The 16,463-nt window shown below is 39.0% G+C and overlaps 1 protein-coding gene across 1 annotated transcript in view; it reads left to right on the forward strand.

The window, feature by feature from the left end:
* The window catches only part of LOC122807556 (thrombospondin type-1 domain-containing protein 4-like), a 1,503,485-nt gene extending 1,493,375 nt beyond the window's left edge, over positions 1 to 10,110 (forward strand). Inside the window, exons 7-8 of the mRNA XM_044078471.1 lie at positions 9,773 to 9,909; positions 10,096 to 10,110. Of these exons, the coding sequence (XP_043934406.1) occupies positions 9,773 to 9,909; positions 10,096 to 10,110 (152 nt within the window). The remainder of the gene's footprint in view (positions 1 to 9,772; positions 9,910 to 10,095) is intronic.
* Positions 10,111 to 16,463: the final 6,353 nt, after the last annotated feature.

Below are 16,463 nucleotides of genomic sequence, written 5' to 3' on the forward strand. Positions count from 1 at the left end.
TGTTCATAACATTATGTTTAAATTCCATGCATGGATGTGGAAAAGAAGAAACACCAGCAGCAGGAGGTGCATGCTTCAATGCACTCCGGCACAAAGGGTGCAAAGGGTGTTTGTTCTCTTAAAGAATGAACACCTTTATAAAGAAATTACATTTGTTTTTTTAAAAACGAAATGTTTTGACAGCCATCCCATGGCCAGCGGGTCCCATCCGAAGCAGTGGGCCCTAGACAACTGCCTAGGTCACCTGGTGCTGGATCTGGCTCTGCTTGCCCCAACCAGAGGATCATAAATACTGGATTTAGTTATTACCAGCTTGGGGGAGCATTTCACCCCACTCTCCATCCCACTGTGTCATGTCCTTACTAGAGAAACAATCACAAATTTGTCTCATTTGAAGTAAAAATCAATCTGGGAAGCCAGCTAATCCAGTAACAGTTAAGAACTGTTCAAAGGCAAACTACATCCTATTAAGTAACAGTTTGTCAAATTCAAGGCTCCCTCTAACCCTGAGACCACAGCTACCTATGCAGAATTATTCACCGAGTTCCTGTACAAACATGTGTATGGCTGCATAGCAGCTACCAGTATACCCAGCTGCCATACCTACCAGAAATAAACCCAAACACTGAAAACAAACCCCACTGGTAAAGTCCTCATCTAAACAAGGTGTATAATAAAAGAAGAAAACTCATGGTCAAAATCAGGAAGAGCAACTCCCTTAAAGACAAGTGATTCTTATACAACTAAACAAGAATCTAAGAGGTCTGATTAAGTACAACAAGGCAAACTATGAGATCAGAATAGCCTCACAGGCTAAGGACAACAACAAGGCCTTCTTCAGCTATGTCCAGAACCTTGGAGGTAACACACAACAGTGTGCTGAGTTGCTGGTGAATGGTGCCACCTTCATGCTATCAGGGTGACATAGCAAATCCATTGGCTGATCAAGTTTATTTATTTATTTATTGACATTTGTTAACCGGGTTTGTCCAACTGGGCTTGTGGCCCATTTTCAGCGGGGACCCGAAGAGAAAAGCTCCAGTAGTTCATTTTTAAACAAGTACAATTTTAAACAATATTGATATAATAGCAGTTATAGCAAAAATATTCACATATGTTGGGTTACATGCATAAAGTTAAAGTTGCATTAAAAATAAGTTTAGTAACATAATTTTACATTGATATAGTTCAATAGGTCAACAATAAATTTTTTTTGTTTGTATAAAATTATGCAAATGCATAGTAGACACACTGGAGAGAGAGGTGTAATGAGATACTAAGTATGGATCTTTTGAGGGTACATAAAGGGAAGGAAGACTAGGTGGGGTCATGGCAAGGGCAGGTCCTGGAATTGAGAAAATAAGCTTTTAGTTCATTTTTAAAGTGTGAGGTGTGGGAGACTGAACGTAAGTCAATGGAAAGCTTGTTCCAAGTCAGCTCAAACATCACCCCCAACTCCCCTCACCCCAGCTCTGCTAGGTGAAATTCCCTCCAACATATGTCCCCCTGTTATTAGCAGGGACCAGCTGCTGGTAGTACTCGCTAAAGCCAAGAACACTGCCTAGATGGGTCCTGACACCATCCATGGTTGCCTGCTGAATAATCTAAAACATGACCTATCAGGACCATTTTAGCCAGTCTTCAACAACAGCCTTGAAACAGGCTACATTCCAAGTGCATGGAGGGCTGCAACAATCAATTCCTTCCACAAGGGTGGACCATCAACTGACCCAGGGAATTATAGACCCATCAGTCTAGCAAGCATAATATACAAAGACATGAAAAGAATTATCATGCAAGTGATAAACAAGGACATTGTCAAACTGCAGACACTGGGCCCAACCCAATTTGGCTTTGTTAAGGTGTTGCCTACTTATCTTGGTAGACTTCCTTGAGAAGGTCACCAAGGCAATGGATGATGACAAAACAGTGCATGTTGCATATCTTGACCTGAATAAGGCATTTGATACAATACCCCATGCAAGCATTGTTGACAAGCTCTCTCAGCAAGGTGCAAGTCCTTGCATAACTCACTGAATGGCCATCTGGCTCACAGACAGGACCCAAGAAGTCAGGATAAGTGAAACCATTTCCACCAAGAGAATGGTTACCAGTGGAATATCCCAGGGCTTTGTGGCGGGTCAGCTTCTGTTTGGCATCTACTTTTCAGACATCAAGTCTAATGTTCAAAGCCTCTGGCTCATCAGGTTCGTAGATGAATGTAAATTGGGAGCTATTATGAATGTCACCCAAGATACCAACATCTTGCAAGTGTGTTTAACACAGACAGATGACTGTTTCCAAAGTCATGGCCTAAAACACAATGCTAAAACATGCATTATAATGCCCTTTGGGAAACTGTCAACCTAAGTTAATTACTCCATTGATAAAATGCCCCTGAGAGTCGACCAAGTAGTAAGGGATCTTTGAAAATATCTAGACAGCAGTGTGGCCTTTGACCAACATGTAGCTAAGATAATAAGAAATCATTCTGTGTCACCTGAATTATAGGTAAGGGCATGGCACTCAGATCCAAGGACGTTATAATACCAGTTTACTTGTCCCTTATCAGCTGTATCATTGAATGCAATGCCCCCTTTGACAAGTATCTAACCAGACACTTGCAAGAGGTGGAGCACCCACAAAGGTTCCTCACCAGCAGAATTCAGGGCATGAATACCCGATTCTTCACTGATCACCTTAAAACTGTATTTCTGTAGTCAATGTCCTACTGGATTGACATAAATGTCGGGGGTTGGTATAATGGTTAAGGGAAATTCCTCACAGACAAGAGGTACATAGTCTGATTCTCACTAAGGGGAATTAGCTAAACTTAAAGTGGTCCACAAGGACAGTTAGCTCAGTATTTACTTATAAAGCTATGAATATATAGGCTGCTGAGAGGGGATCGTTGCCTGGCTTACAGGGCTTCCTCAGATCTAACCCTGGTGAATCTTTTGCACATGCACAACAAAAAAAAAAAAACACAAGAAACACTAGATCCAGGGATATGACCTTTTCTTGAGTCATAGAAAAATATGCTGGAGAGACAGATGTGTCCTAAATGATCCCCGTATTATGAAATATGCTCCCCATCCATGTAAAAGAGAGTTCATCCATGACCATATTCAAATGAAACCTTGACAATGGGATGGGAAATCGTAAATTTACCCCTGGTCTGACCCCCCATGTGTCTTATGGTTAGAAACTGTCAAAAAGAAAAGTATTATCCTAACTAACATCCCCTCTACAAATCCTTAGTTACAGCCCTACCAACATGCACTCCCACATAGACAGCCAAGATACTCAGGACCCAAACGGTTTGGGGTATATGGATAGGCTTGTAAGAGCCCTAGTGGTCATTAGCTTAGTAATAACCTATGAACCAAGTAGTTGCTGAAACTATAAAGCTAAGTTGGGGTAAAAACAGTTTCATATTATACTTGTTTTCAAAACTTATATCAGTGAATATAAATTGATAACCAGTTAGTTAAAATTGATACATGATAATTCATTAACAGACATAAACAAAGAGTGCTAAAAGACTGAAACCTAAACATCAGAGTATAAGGAAAAAGGGGAAACCTGCAGTATGCAATTGCAGTACAGTGTGGATTGGAGAATTTAACTTTTCCCCACTGTACTATGATCTCTGAGTTAGTATATATAATTAGCAGGCAGCGGGAGAGTCCAGCTGTTTTGTTTCAATTCAAAGTTCTGGATGTCATTGTTTTAACAGTCCACATTCAAGACATTCAATGTAAAATAATAATACAGTTGAAACATGCTTAAGTTGCTACATTTGGCATTGAGCAGCAGGAAGAAGCAACATCAGTATCTGTTTTCAATGATTCTGCTGTTTCATTTAATATTTATTATCATCTGTATATTGAATTTGTATTTATTTATTTACTTTTATAGATGTACTCTTTATTTTTGTTTTTTATCTGTATTCCCTGTACCGCCAACATTCACTCTGGCCCCTTCAGACTAGTTGACCCCTTCTAACCCTGCTCCTAGTGGTGGGGAATGGAGAGACCCTGTCATATACCCAGTGAGGTCTGAGCCACCCTTTTCAATGAGAGAGTGGCTTACAGCCCTTCCAATAACTATATCGCTGTCTTACTTTAAGAGCTGAGAGTCTGGACTGACTGTCATTATGGCGGAGTAGTCTAAGGCACCAGAATCAAGAATTAAACTCCTTCCATGATCGATGGGAATTCTGATCACAAGATGAAGGCATGGTTTCAAATCTCACTTCTTACAACTATTTTGGGTCTGGGGGTTTGCTTAATGGTTAAGGTGTACAAGGTGCAGGGTTTGACTCTCACATTTGGTCACTTTCTGGTTATTGGCTAGGCATGTAATAATCTTCTGATAGATTGCCTGGTATTTACCTATGAATCTAAGGAAGTGCATATCATGTGACATGTGTGGCCAGGGGTGGGGATTTTATAAGGTATGCAGTGCCAGGCAAAACTATAACTGGGGTGGAGTGAAGACAGTGTCATGACCATCACTGACGTCACCTGTCTACTCAAGCCACCTGATACTAAGTCATCAGTAGTCTGCTCACAGCTGTGAACATGCTCTCTGGTCTCCAACAAAGAGTACTCTGCTACTAGCTGAGACCCATAACCCACCCCACATCATAAGTGAGCAAATATAAACCTTTCATTAACACCCTACCTGGCTCCTTTTGGTGGCTGAGATGGTAAGAGAACTTTATTCACCTGGTTCAGAGCCAGGGCCCCACAGCGTCATCCTTCTGCAGCACAGCATGCTGTATTGAATTTCCTACTGGGGAGATTTTTAACCTTGGGCTTCTGCTAAAAATGGTCTGTGTGCCCCATTGGACCATTCTAGTGACTCAAATAAATAGATAAATATTGGTTGTCATTGTATTTCTAAGTGTAGTATTACAGACTCAGACGGTCGCACATACCAAAAATGGTGCATAGTCATATTATACAGATTCTTATTCCCAAGACCCTGTCTTCAAAGGGTATGTTAATCTGGTGTTCCTTATTCTATAGGTGGTGGTAATTCAGGGGACTATTAACCCATGAATTATATATCCTAAATTATGTAGTACCATTGGAAAGGAATATAATCTCTCTCAAGATATCTTGCTGTTAGTGTAACTTGGAATTTTAAAACTGGTATAAAACTCATTTTAAAATAAAGAAAAAATTATTTTTCCTATCATCAGAACAATTGCAGAGTAGTTATTTAGCTAGTATATTAATTGCATTAGTGAAATAATTACCCCACAGCTTTCCATTAAAAATAATGGGAAATCAGTCTGAAAGTGAAATGTCATAACACTTCCACCCTTCACACTAGCTAGTCCATGTCCTTTTACTAGTTAAGGTAAGCACTTGGGTTTTTTTTTGCTATGAACAGCTGATTTCAATGCTTTCCAGAAATCTCTTTCCATTTAAAGATTTCAAGAGTGACATGCACACACACACAAATATACTCACTCACTCACTGATCTTCAGAACAATTTTTTACTTGCAGATATTTGTTGGCATGTCAAATAACAGACAAGACACCAGATATATCTACACTACCCACAGCAACAATCTTTTCAGTGTTGCTGTTTTTTTTTATTATTACTATTATGGCAGCTTGGGCAATGAACTACAGCAGTGAGCTGAAAACACTATGGTGGCAATTTTTCTTTCTTTCTTTTTCTTTGTGATCACAAGTTCTATGTGATCACCAGAAGAAGACATATATTTTGGAGTCAGTTTGTGTATGAAAGCAAAGAGCAGTATCACAATAACAATGAAATGGATGTTTATATGATTTGTTTGATGAAATGCATTACTATGGCCTATTTTCTTTCACCTTCACAGTAGAACTGATAGTCTTGAATGTGTTTTGTAACTAAGTTTTTTATTACAGTGTCATCACTTTTGTTACAAACTTCTTCAGGAAGCTAACATATGACCTCATTAAAAGGTACCAATTGCAGTGTTTAAGAAGACATAGTCTACATTATACTCATATTCCACTGGGGATATATGGGGTTCCTATTAAATGATTGAATACACATTTTTTCGAATGTGTCTTGATCGAACTTGAAATCACAAAAAAATCAAAATAGCGAAACAGCATATAAGCGAATTCTTTCCCTGGGAAAGAAATTGCTTGGCCACTTCCGTTACTTTGCCATTTTCGTGACTGTAGTGTGATCTTGTAGTTGGTATATTTAAGTAGGGGGGTGTGGGGGTGTGGGGGTGAAGCCCTCCACTTTATGTAATGTTTTAAATTTTTTTTTTTTGTGGAACAGTAAGCGTTCGAGATTGTAAGCTTTCGCTTACATGGGTTCAATAAATCATCATTCGCTTTTTTAAGCGTTCAATGATTTAACATAGACCCGATATATGACCTTTCATGAGGCTACACAGTCAAAGTAATCTCCTGAATAAATGTGTACTATGTTGTCAGTATATTGGTGAAAAAACACATATATGCATGTCTGTGTGTATGTGTATATACAGAGATATTTTTCTCCAGAGAAAAGGATTTTTTAATTTGTAATGTGACATGGTTCAAATGTCATAGTTCAAAGCAGCTAATTCATTAATGTACAATAAAAGGTGACCCAACATAAGGTCTTTTTTAAACAGTTATCAAATGCAAGGATTCATAGGCTTTCACTGTCACAATCTGTCATTTTGCATTATAATGCACTCGCCTAGAGTTAATCAGTAATAAGTTGTTATCACATCAGAAATGAAAATACTACATGTATCACAAGAATTATACAGAACTTCTATTTCCACAAGTAGAAATACTTGTGAAAGCTATCTTGTTTTTGGCCCTGCTGGACCTTAGCCTTCTAGTTTCACTCACAATTATGGCAGAACTATGAACTACTGCCAGATCTGAGCATTAAACTGTAGTAGAATTTTGATAGTGAGAGTATTGTTTTTTTTTCCCTCCTCCAGGATCTGTAGTTCAGTGCTTTTACAGTTCTGATATTCCAGTTTTGCTCCTGCAGTTATATATTCTGCTCATCATTTACTTGTCTAAAGTTGCATTCTAGTACTTTCTGTTCCCCTGTTCTGTGTGTCTGCTCCATCCCCCACTGAGACATTAAGCTAAATTTTCTGAAATTCATACCTGCATGGGGTCATTGACCTGCAGGCCAGAGAAGTTGCATTCTAGTACCTTTTTGTTCCCCTGCTCTTTGTGTCTATCCCACCCCCACTAAGATATTAAACTAAAGTTTTTGAAAGAGCTCCAGTATTGGCTTTATTTGATTGGCTCCCTCTCTTGCTAGCCTGGAGGCTAACTAAGGATGATGTCACAGTATGAGTAAAGGTTCATAAGGTCACAGATGACTGCAAACTTGGAACATTCATTGACTCCCCTCAAGATGGGAACACCCTTCAGTAAGGTCTAACACAGACAAATGCTTGGTGATAAAGCCATGTCCTAAAACTCAATACCAAGGAATGCATTATAGTACCTTCTGGAAGTCAGCTACCCCATGTAACTACATCATCAATGAAACACCCATAAGAGTAGATTCACTAGTCAGAGATCTGAGAACTTGTAGATAGTAACCTAACCTTCAACCAACATGTGTCCAAGGTAGTAAGAAAATCCTTCTGTGTTGCTCAACTTATGAGTAAGGGCATGGCATCTCGGTCCAAAGAGGTCATCATAATACTGTACTCCGACCATATTAGATCCACCAAAGAATATAGTGCTCCCATCAGCATGCACCTGACCAGACAAATGCAGCAACTGGGATATCCACAAAGGTTCCTTACAAAAAAGAATACAGGGAGTAAACACAATGTCCTTACTTATCATCTAAAAGCCATGTCTCTTTGCCTGGTATCATATAGATTTCTGAGAGGTGATCTTTGCATGGTGTACAAAGCTTCCCTGGACCCTTTTTTGATTAACCTTTTGCTCATCCACCAAAGTAACACCATCAGAACTGCTCGATCAAAAGACCTACATTTTACTTGTGACAAATAGGACATGTTGGAGAGACAAATATGTTTCTCAGCGAATTCCCATTCTCCGAAACAGGCTACCCATCCATGTGAAACAGAGTCCCTCCCTATCCCTGTTTAAGTGCAACTTGGAACAATGAATGGATAATCAGAAATTCACCCCTGGTCTGGCACCTATTTCTCTGATGGGCAGAAGTAGTTAGTAAATCATTGCCTATGTAAACCAAATTTGTGGATAACATTTGGATTGCACTGCTAGACTTATAAGGGCCCAAGTGGTCGTTAGCCTAGTATACACCTATGATCTTATGAACCGCTCTCTTTCTCTATATATATATATATATATATATATATATATATGTGTGTGTGTGTGTGTGTGTGTGTGTGTGTGTGTGTGTGTGTGTGTAGATTGACATATAGATAGATTTATGAGCCATGAATTTAATCAAACACCATTTTGGTCAACATCTGTTTAGTCAACAAAATTTGGTTGACTAAGCAGCAGATGGTCGACATATGATCAAGACTGAGACTGTACAATTCCCGGGGTTAAGGAAAGTGAGGAGTCAAAAAATAAAACTATAACAGACATCCTCTCCTTCAACTAGCAGACCAACCAGGTGACTAGTTATGTGACACACACCCCCACCCCTACTCCAGCCAATCGGGTCCCATTTCTTCACCCTGCCAACAACCCTCCTTCCTCTCATTTTAGTAAATAAAACAAAAAAAAAACTTTCTTCTTTTAAACCTTAGCAAGCAGTTTCTACAATTTATACCATGCAAGGCACTACAGTCCTCAGGTTTTAGTTATTTAGGTATAGCAGACTGCTTGCTACAAAATAACAAGCTAGTCCTGCTGTTTTTACCATACAGAGATGACTACAGTTGTCAGGTTTGAATGCAAATACAGTACCAGCTTTTAAAACCCTGTAGGCAGAAAGAGAGATGGCAAATTGGGATGTTGGATCAGATGGCCAATCATATCCCCTAACACTTTGCACCTGGGGAACTTGTCCCCTTTGCCCCACCTTGGCTAAACTACTGGGTTTAAATATGGTTTACCTACTATTGTTTGAATGTAAGAAATATTGACATCTGTATTGTTGACACACTTTGGTCAATGATGCAGATGGTCAACAGTTGTGAGACAACAGTCAATCCCTGAGGTTGGGAAATGTGCTGTTTCCCTAGGGGTTTTGTGACTTTGGAGTTAGTAAGTAGAATTAGCAGGGGTTGTTCCCAGTGCATGTGTCGAAGTGTGCTGACCTTTGTGTTTCAACGTAGCCAGGTCAAGAAAATGTCGATTTGACAAATGGCACGCACGCGTGTGTGTTTGTATTTGTATGTGCATGTGTGCATCTTGATGAAATGTGTTTATGATGACATCCCAATATTTTTTCTAAACTGTTATGTTACCTTTTATTGGTTACTTCAGTAACTTGATCAAAGATTGTATTATGAAGTACATCCAATGAAATATGTAATGCATACCTTGTAGTGGGTATCCACTGTGTGAACCAGTGTGTTTGAGAAAAAAAGGCAAAAGGAGAGAAAAACATCATTGGGCAATGTAAATTAAAAAGTACAGCTACTCAGTCATCTTTAAAATGCTTAATTAGATTTATAGAGAAGAACTGTAAAAGTTAACCTGCAAACCGTAGACAATTTAATTGAATAAAATATATGCTTAAAAATTTGTCATAAGACTATAGCCTTTGTTGAATAAATGTATTATGTTTGGTGTGGCTTAATATCAGTATTCTATAATTATTTGTTTTTTTCAGTGGTGGGTCATCAGAGTTGTGAACTGAATTGCCGTGCTTTGGGATACAGATTTTATGTGAGACAAGCTGACAAAGTGATAGACGGCACACCATGTGAAAAGAATGGGACGGCCATCTGTGTCTCAGGGAAATGTAAGGTAAGATACCAAGCACATTCCTTTTTCATAGCTTTCCTTTTGGAGTTTTCATATTTTACACAATCTGTGATTAACTAACTGACTTGCTTGATGTGTGATCAGATTAGCAAAATGCCTATACATTGTGGTACTTAAGGAAAGTTTTCCTTATGTATGTAAATCATTTGTTGCTGGTATTTTCCCCAGTTAGATAACAGTTAAAGAATTCTAAACAGCCATTTTTATAGTCCCATACCTGCTAGATGATTGATACTGGTTAAGCCTAAATTGGTTTAATATCTGGAAGTACTTTAGTGTAAGGGCTTGGTTAGAATTCTAGCATTAAGTAATAATTAATAGTGGGGGTTGTAGATTTTGCAGAATTTTCAGGAGAGTGCTGGAGATGGACAACAAAGTTGAAACCTGAGTCATTTAACAAAATCACAAGTAGGCAAATGTCAAATACCATGCAACATAAATCTCCACTTTTAATTATTGCTATTCTATGCCGTCACCTGGCATTTTATATAATTTTATTGATTTGCATTTTTCTTAACATATGACTTGTGGAATGAAAATATATTAGGAAAGTAATTTCATTTATGTAGACTTGACCTTCGTCAGTGTATAACTGATCAGATTATGCAGGCTACATTTGAATAGCGCAATTATTTTATTGCATTTATCATCAAATGTTTAAGGAGGTTTTCTTGGTATTTTCCTAAAACCAGACTAAAAAAATCAATCAAAATCAAAAAGCAGCTTACAAGTCATAGATTTTAAGGCCATGACGTTTCTTCTGCTCAACATTTGTAGCAACCTCATTGAGGTAACTTGTAAAGTCGGGAGTAAAGCTGGGAGTAACCTGCTCATGAACCAAGTGATTTTAGTCTGGAAACTTTTCTACAGTTTTGCTTGTCTGTTCAGCAGCCAGGTCTCATCCTAAAAGTTTTATAAGAAATTGAGATGCTGCTTAAACTAATAAAATTTATGTCATAAGTTATTGTAGTCAAAAAAGCTCTGTCTGTGCAAAGAAACCTGAATGATAGGTTTATTGCTTACATGTGAATCTTTTATAAAAATACTGTGAACCGGTTTCAGTCTTTGTCATTGACAGATAAAATGTGGTGTTGTCCATCAGCTTGTGCACAACTGTTTCAGCCATTTGTATCCTGTATAGTTTAATGACTAGAAAGAGGTATGGATAGTCTTGTATAATTGTTGATTGGTGTAATTGTTAGACATGATTTATAGTATTAAGTCAGCTTTCTGATTTACAATATATTAATTATATTGAACATCTGAAGTAAATTACTTACGAAAATGTATGTTTTTCTCTTAAATAATCAACTGAAAGTTTGGGATATGGAGTAATATTTAAAATATGCAAATACCCTTATGATTAATTATTTATATTGTGTAACTTTTATTTCTTTGCTTATTATTATAATTCAGTCTTTGTCAGGCTGAATCTAGATTTCTGTTGTCCCAGGATAGCAAATACAAACCAAATCAGGTGAGGGTGGCAATCCTAAATGCTAGAAAAGTGTAAATAACCAAGATAGCAAACTTGAAACAGTTTTATTAATGGAAAATATTGAAATCTCCACTGTCAGCAAATCCAGGTAAATGGATATTTCTTTCATCCTATATACTACTGTACTACTGCAGGGGGAAGAGGTAGAGTTTTTTCTTAATACAAGAGCAGGGTCTGTGTAGATCTAACTGCCAATTGCTTATTGATCAGTTTATGGCTTCTGGCAAGGATACTTCCCAGCTTGACATGTAGCGAGAGTTTGTTGCAGAGGTGGCTGATAAGTGGTATATGAATTTACCATGGCAACATGTCTTATTTATCTATTGATGAAAGCTTAGGCCCTTTAACCAGGTATTTGAGGAAACAGTTATTGTGAGAAGGAATAAGAGATTAAGGATGGTTAGATATTTTATGCCTCAACAGGTTTGACACACATTATCATAGCGAGGTCTACAAGAAATGAATAATATTAATAAATTCTGTAGCAGAAAAAGCTGATTTTAAGTAACCTGTAGGAATACCTTATTGACAAGTGCTAAAACAAGACTAAAGGTATTCTCTAAACAGCATTACCAGAGTATAAAAAACAAACTGTAAAGCAGACCTAATTATCAAAGTCAAAGGCAGTGATAAATCCTTTTAGTAAATGGGAAACATACTGGGTGGCTTGTGACTCAAAGTGATTTGTGAAGCTACTTCTTATATGCAGTATTAAACTGCACTTACTCAGATAATATCGTCAGTGTCCTTAAACAGCAGTTGAAGACTTGAAGTCATAACCAAAAAAAACAAGCTAATCTAGTTTCACCAAAGGTGGACTTGAAGGTCCTGTTAAGAAAAGTCATTCAGAAGAAAGAGTACTTCTTGTTAAGTTGTTGATTGCTTGTGCTCTGGCAGTGATTCAAAGTTTTTTTTTTTTTTTTTTAAGTTTTTCATTTTTTTCTTGGGTCGTGTGGCCACAAAGTTAGTACATTCAAGTAATGAATGCAGGGGGCAGGCCACCAACACTGATTCAATGTGTATGGTGTTTTTTCTTTTCTCAATTGGTTGTGCAGCTTTGGAGTTAGTATATCCACATAGGGGGTGCTGGGGAGGGAGGCTTGCCCCCTGCGAAAACACTATTTTATGTTGTATTTTCTTTTGTTGAATATTTTATTTGATCGGTTAAAAATACCTAAACACAAAATAGTGACAAAAGCTGACCACAGCCCAACTCAATGTTTTGCATGGGGACAAGCCACCCTGTACCCCACATGTGGGGGTGGGGGTTGCACTCCCCATACCCCCTGCTAATTATATATACCAACTTCAAAGTCACACATCAATAGGAAAAGGGCATATACCCTTCTGTCAGTATTTTGTGTTTAGGTATGTTTGACTGTCGATGTTTTAGGTATTTTTGTGTCAGTATTTTTGCTCTTGATATCTACGTCATTCAGGAAATTGCCAAACACCTTATATGTATTTATTATATATATATGTATTATATATATATATAAATATAAATGCAAATTGTATATGTTAGTGTCCTGCATCATTTGATCATGAAGCAATCAAATGATGTGTTTTATCTTCAAACAACTTAGACTGATGTTGCATGCCACTGGGAAATTGCAGTGTATGCAAAGGGGAAGGGAGGGTCTGTTCCTTTTACTTCCAGTTCCACTGAACAAAATCAGATGACAGAGGGTTAATGGTATTTGTCCTATTTTCTGCTGGTGTGTGAGATCTTAGAGTTAGCATATTAAAAGATGCGAGAGTGTAGGGACCATAATGTGTATGTGTGTGGTGGGCGGGGGTGTAATTGGGCTTGCCCCTGTAAAGCACTTCTTTTGCATGTTACACTTTGTTATTAATATAAAAGTTCAATGGTTTGTGTCCAGTAAATTGAATATCAATTTTAATTTGCATCAGTTTTTCAATATATATATTTTATATATATATATATATATATATATATATATATATATTATATATATATATATACATATATATATATATATATATATATATATATATATATATATATATATATATATCTATATATATATATATATACACTATATATATATATATATTTATATCTATATATATATATATATATATATAGATTCGTTCATAGGTTCATAGGTACGTACTAGGCTATATGCCCGAGGGCATTTGTAAGCCTAGCCAGAGTGTGTCGACTTTCACCGCCCCATTGATTAATTAACTGATCCTCTGTCAAGCAGAATCAATGAAGTGATCCCAGGGGTGTATTTTCTGTTACCCATCCACTCGTCAAGGTTTCTCTTGAAGAGTGTTAGTGAGGAGCTCTGCCTGATGTAATTTGGAATTTTGTTCCAAAGCATGGCGGGTCTCTGTGACAGGAATCTATCCCTCCAGCATGTTCTATTTATTGTTGTGGCGAGGTTTAGCTCACTATAGTGCGTGGCTTGCAGTGACTTGGATTTCTTTAGGTGGAGCATGTCCATCAATTCTGAGTTGGACATGGCTTTGTACGTCGGGCAGAGATCACCACTGAGTAAGCGATATGCCACTGAGTACAGCCGGAGTTTTTTCAGTCGGGCTGCATAGGACATATGTTTGAGGCCAGTAATCCTCTTGGTGAGGTACTTTTGTGGTCTTTCCAGCTATTGGAAGTGTCTTGTGAGGTACATCTCAAATGGGGAATTGTACTCTATGATGGGTCTAATGAGTGAAGAGTAGAGGGGAAATATAACCTCTATATTTCTAGATGTGAACCCTCCTGTGTTTGCCTGTACTTCTGAGAAGTATATGCCAAACAGCAGGGGTCCCAGGACCGAGCCTTGCAGGACACCACGTGTGACTGGTTTAGAGTCAGACCTGGAGCCCGCTATTCTTAACATGTGAGTTCTGTCTGTAAGCCAGTTGGCAACCCATCTCATGATGTAGGGGTTTATGTTCAGGCTGGTGAGTTTTTCTGTAATACCCGAGTGAGGAATGGTGTTGAAAGCCTTGGCAAGGTCAAGGTAGGCTGTGTGAACCACCTTCCCTCATCTATAGCCTTGGTGACTGTCTCGAAGAAGTCAACCAGGCTTAGTAGGCATAATCTACCCTTAGCAAAGCCGAACTGGGTTGGGTCAAGTGTTTGGAGGTTCCCAATGTCTTTGTTAATGAGTTCCATGATGATGCGCTCCATAGCCTTGCAGACCAGGCTAGTCAGGCTTATGGGGCGATAGTTACCAGAGTCAGTTGTGGCCCCTCCTTTGTGGAGAGGAATAACCATTGCTGTGTGCCATTCTATGGGCATGTAGCCTGTGGAGAGGCTGAGGTTGAACAGCGTGTTTAGGTGGGGGGTTAGTTCATTCTGTAGTTCGTGCAAGATGCAGCCTGGGACACCATCTGGTCCCATTGACGCTGTGTTTTTGGCTTTTAAAAGGGCTGTTTTCACCTGTGCATCTGTGATTTTTGGGACACTACCCTTTTCTGGTATTGTTGTGGGCCCTTTTTGAGGTGAGAGGGGGGTGAAGTTTGCATTGAATCTATCTGCCAGGATGTTGGCAATATCAGTAGGTTCAGTATATTTTGTGCTACTTTGCACTAGTTCAGTGCAGTTGCCACTTAGATTCTTAACATAGCTAAAGAAGGCTCTGTGGTTATCTTTTGAATCGGCTATTTTACTATCAAAGTTAGCCTTGGATGATTTCATGAGGGACCTTAATTTCTCACTGATACTGATCAGGGATGTCTTTCCTTCTTAGGATTTGCTTTTTTTCTGAACCAGTTTCCTCCTTCTATTTTATAGCCTGTTTATTGCAGGGGTCCACCAAACTGGTTTCCTTCTCTTAGAGGAGTGAGTCTTGGTTTTGCTAGGGATGGCATGATCCATGCATCCTTGTAGGTGCTCATAGAGTGCATTTGTAAAGGTTTCTGCATCGTGGGCAGCATTATCCTTTAGTGTGGGGGCTGTGAAACTTACCACCTCTGTCTTAAGTAAGGTGAAGTTTGCTTTAGAAAAGTTTTTTACTGTGGTTTCCTTAGTTGGGGGTGGTGGTGGGGTGTGGACATTCAGAGTGATTAGTTTATGGTCTGATCTAACCAGTGAGGGGTTGACCTCCGGTGTGGAACACCTGTTGCCCATGTTGGTGATGACCAGGTCCAATATGTTTTCACCTCTGGTAGGGGAGTTTACTAGCTGATCCAGGGCATTTGAGTTGATAAATTCCAGGAAGTGCTGGGCCTGGGAATTTGTACTCTAGTAGTTGTCCCAGTGAATGGTAGGGTAATCGAAATTTCCCAATATCAGGGTGTTCGGTAGGACCTTCATGTTTTCGAGTGTCTCCAGAAAGGTGGAGTGGTGATCCTGGGTCATGGAGGGTGATCTGTAGCAGGCCACAATTTGTATTGCAGATTTGCCCGATGTTAGTTGCACATGGATGATCTCAGAGGTATCATGCTGCGCCACTAACCTGGAGGTGTAGGTATCCTTGATGAATATGGATACACCCCCTCATTTTATGTTTCGGTCTGTGTTCTGTGGCCGAAACGTGTGGTATATGTTGTAGCCCAGTAGTGCTGGGGTGCTCTCTGGAGCCTTGAACAAGATTTCAGTTACTGCACAGATGTTTACGTTCTCCATACTGAGGAGTGCTTCGAGTGCGTGCATTTTGAGATTTAAACTCCTGGCATTGAGTAGCATAACCCTCAGTTTTTTGTTAATTGTGATGTTTACGGAGGTGGGTTTGACTTTTGAGCCTTGCCTAAAAAAGGCACTATAGGGGCAGCAAGAGCCTTGGCCAGTATTTGAAAGCCTAGGGGTGACAAGTGTAAGCCATCTCTAGTGAAGCAATGCAGCTTGTCGAGCATGTCGTCCCAGGCTGACAGACACTGGATCCCCTTTGAATGTCACCAGAAGCTTAGCCAATTGTTGAAATTGTTCATTTTTTCTTTATACTGAGGTATCATTCTTGGTGAGGGCAGGATGCTACTCAGGGTCAGGGTCATACCAGCCTGGGCTGCATGATCAGAGAGCTCTTCCATGTCTCTTTTCATGTAGTCCAGAGAGGTACGTCTC

The sequence above is a fragment of the Protopterus annectens genome, chromosome 7.part1 (genome assembly GCF_019279795.1).
Source record: "Protopterus annectens isolate FY-2018-M chromosome 7.part1, PAN1.0, whole genome shotgun sequence".
Taxonomy (NCBI): domain Eukaryota; kingdom Metazoa; phylum Chordata; order Ceratodontiformes; family Protopteridae; genus Protopterus; species Protopterus annectens.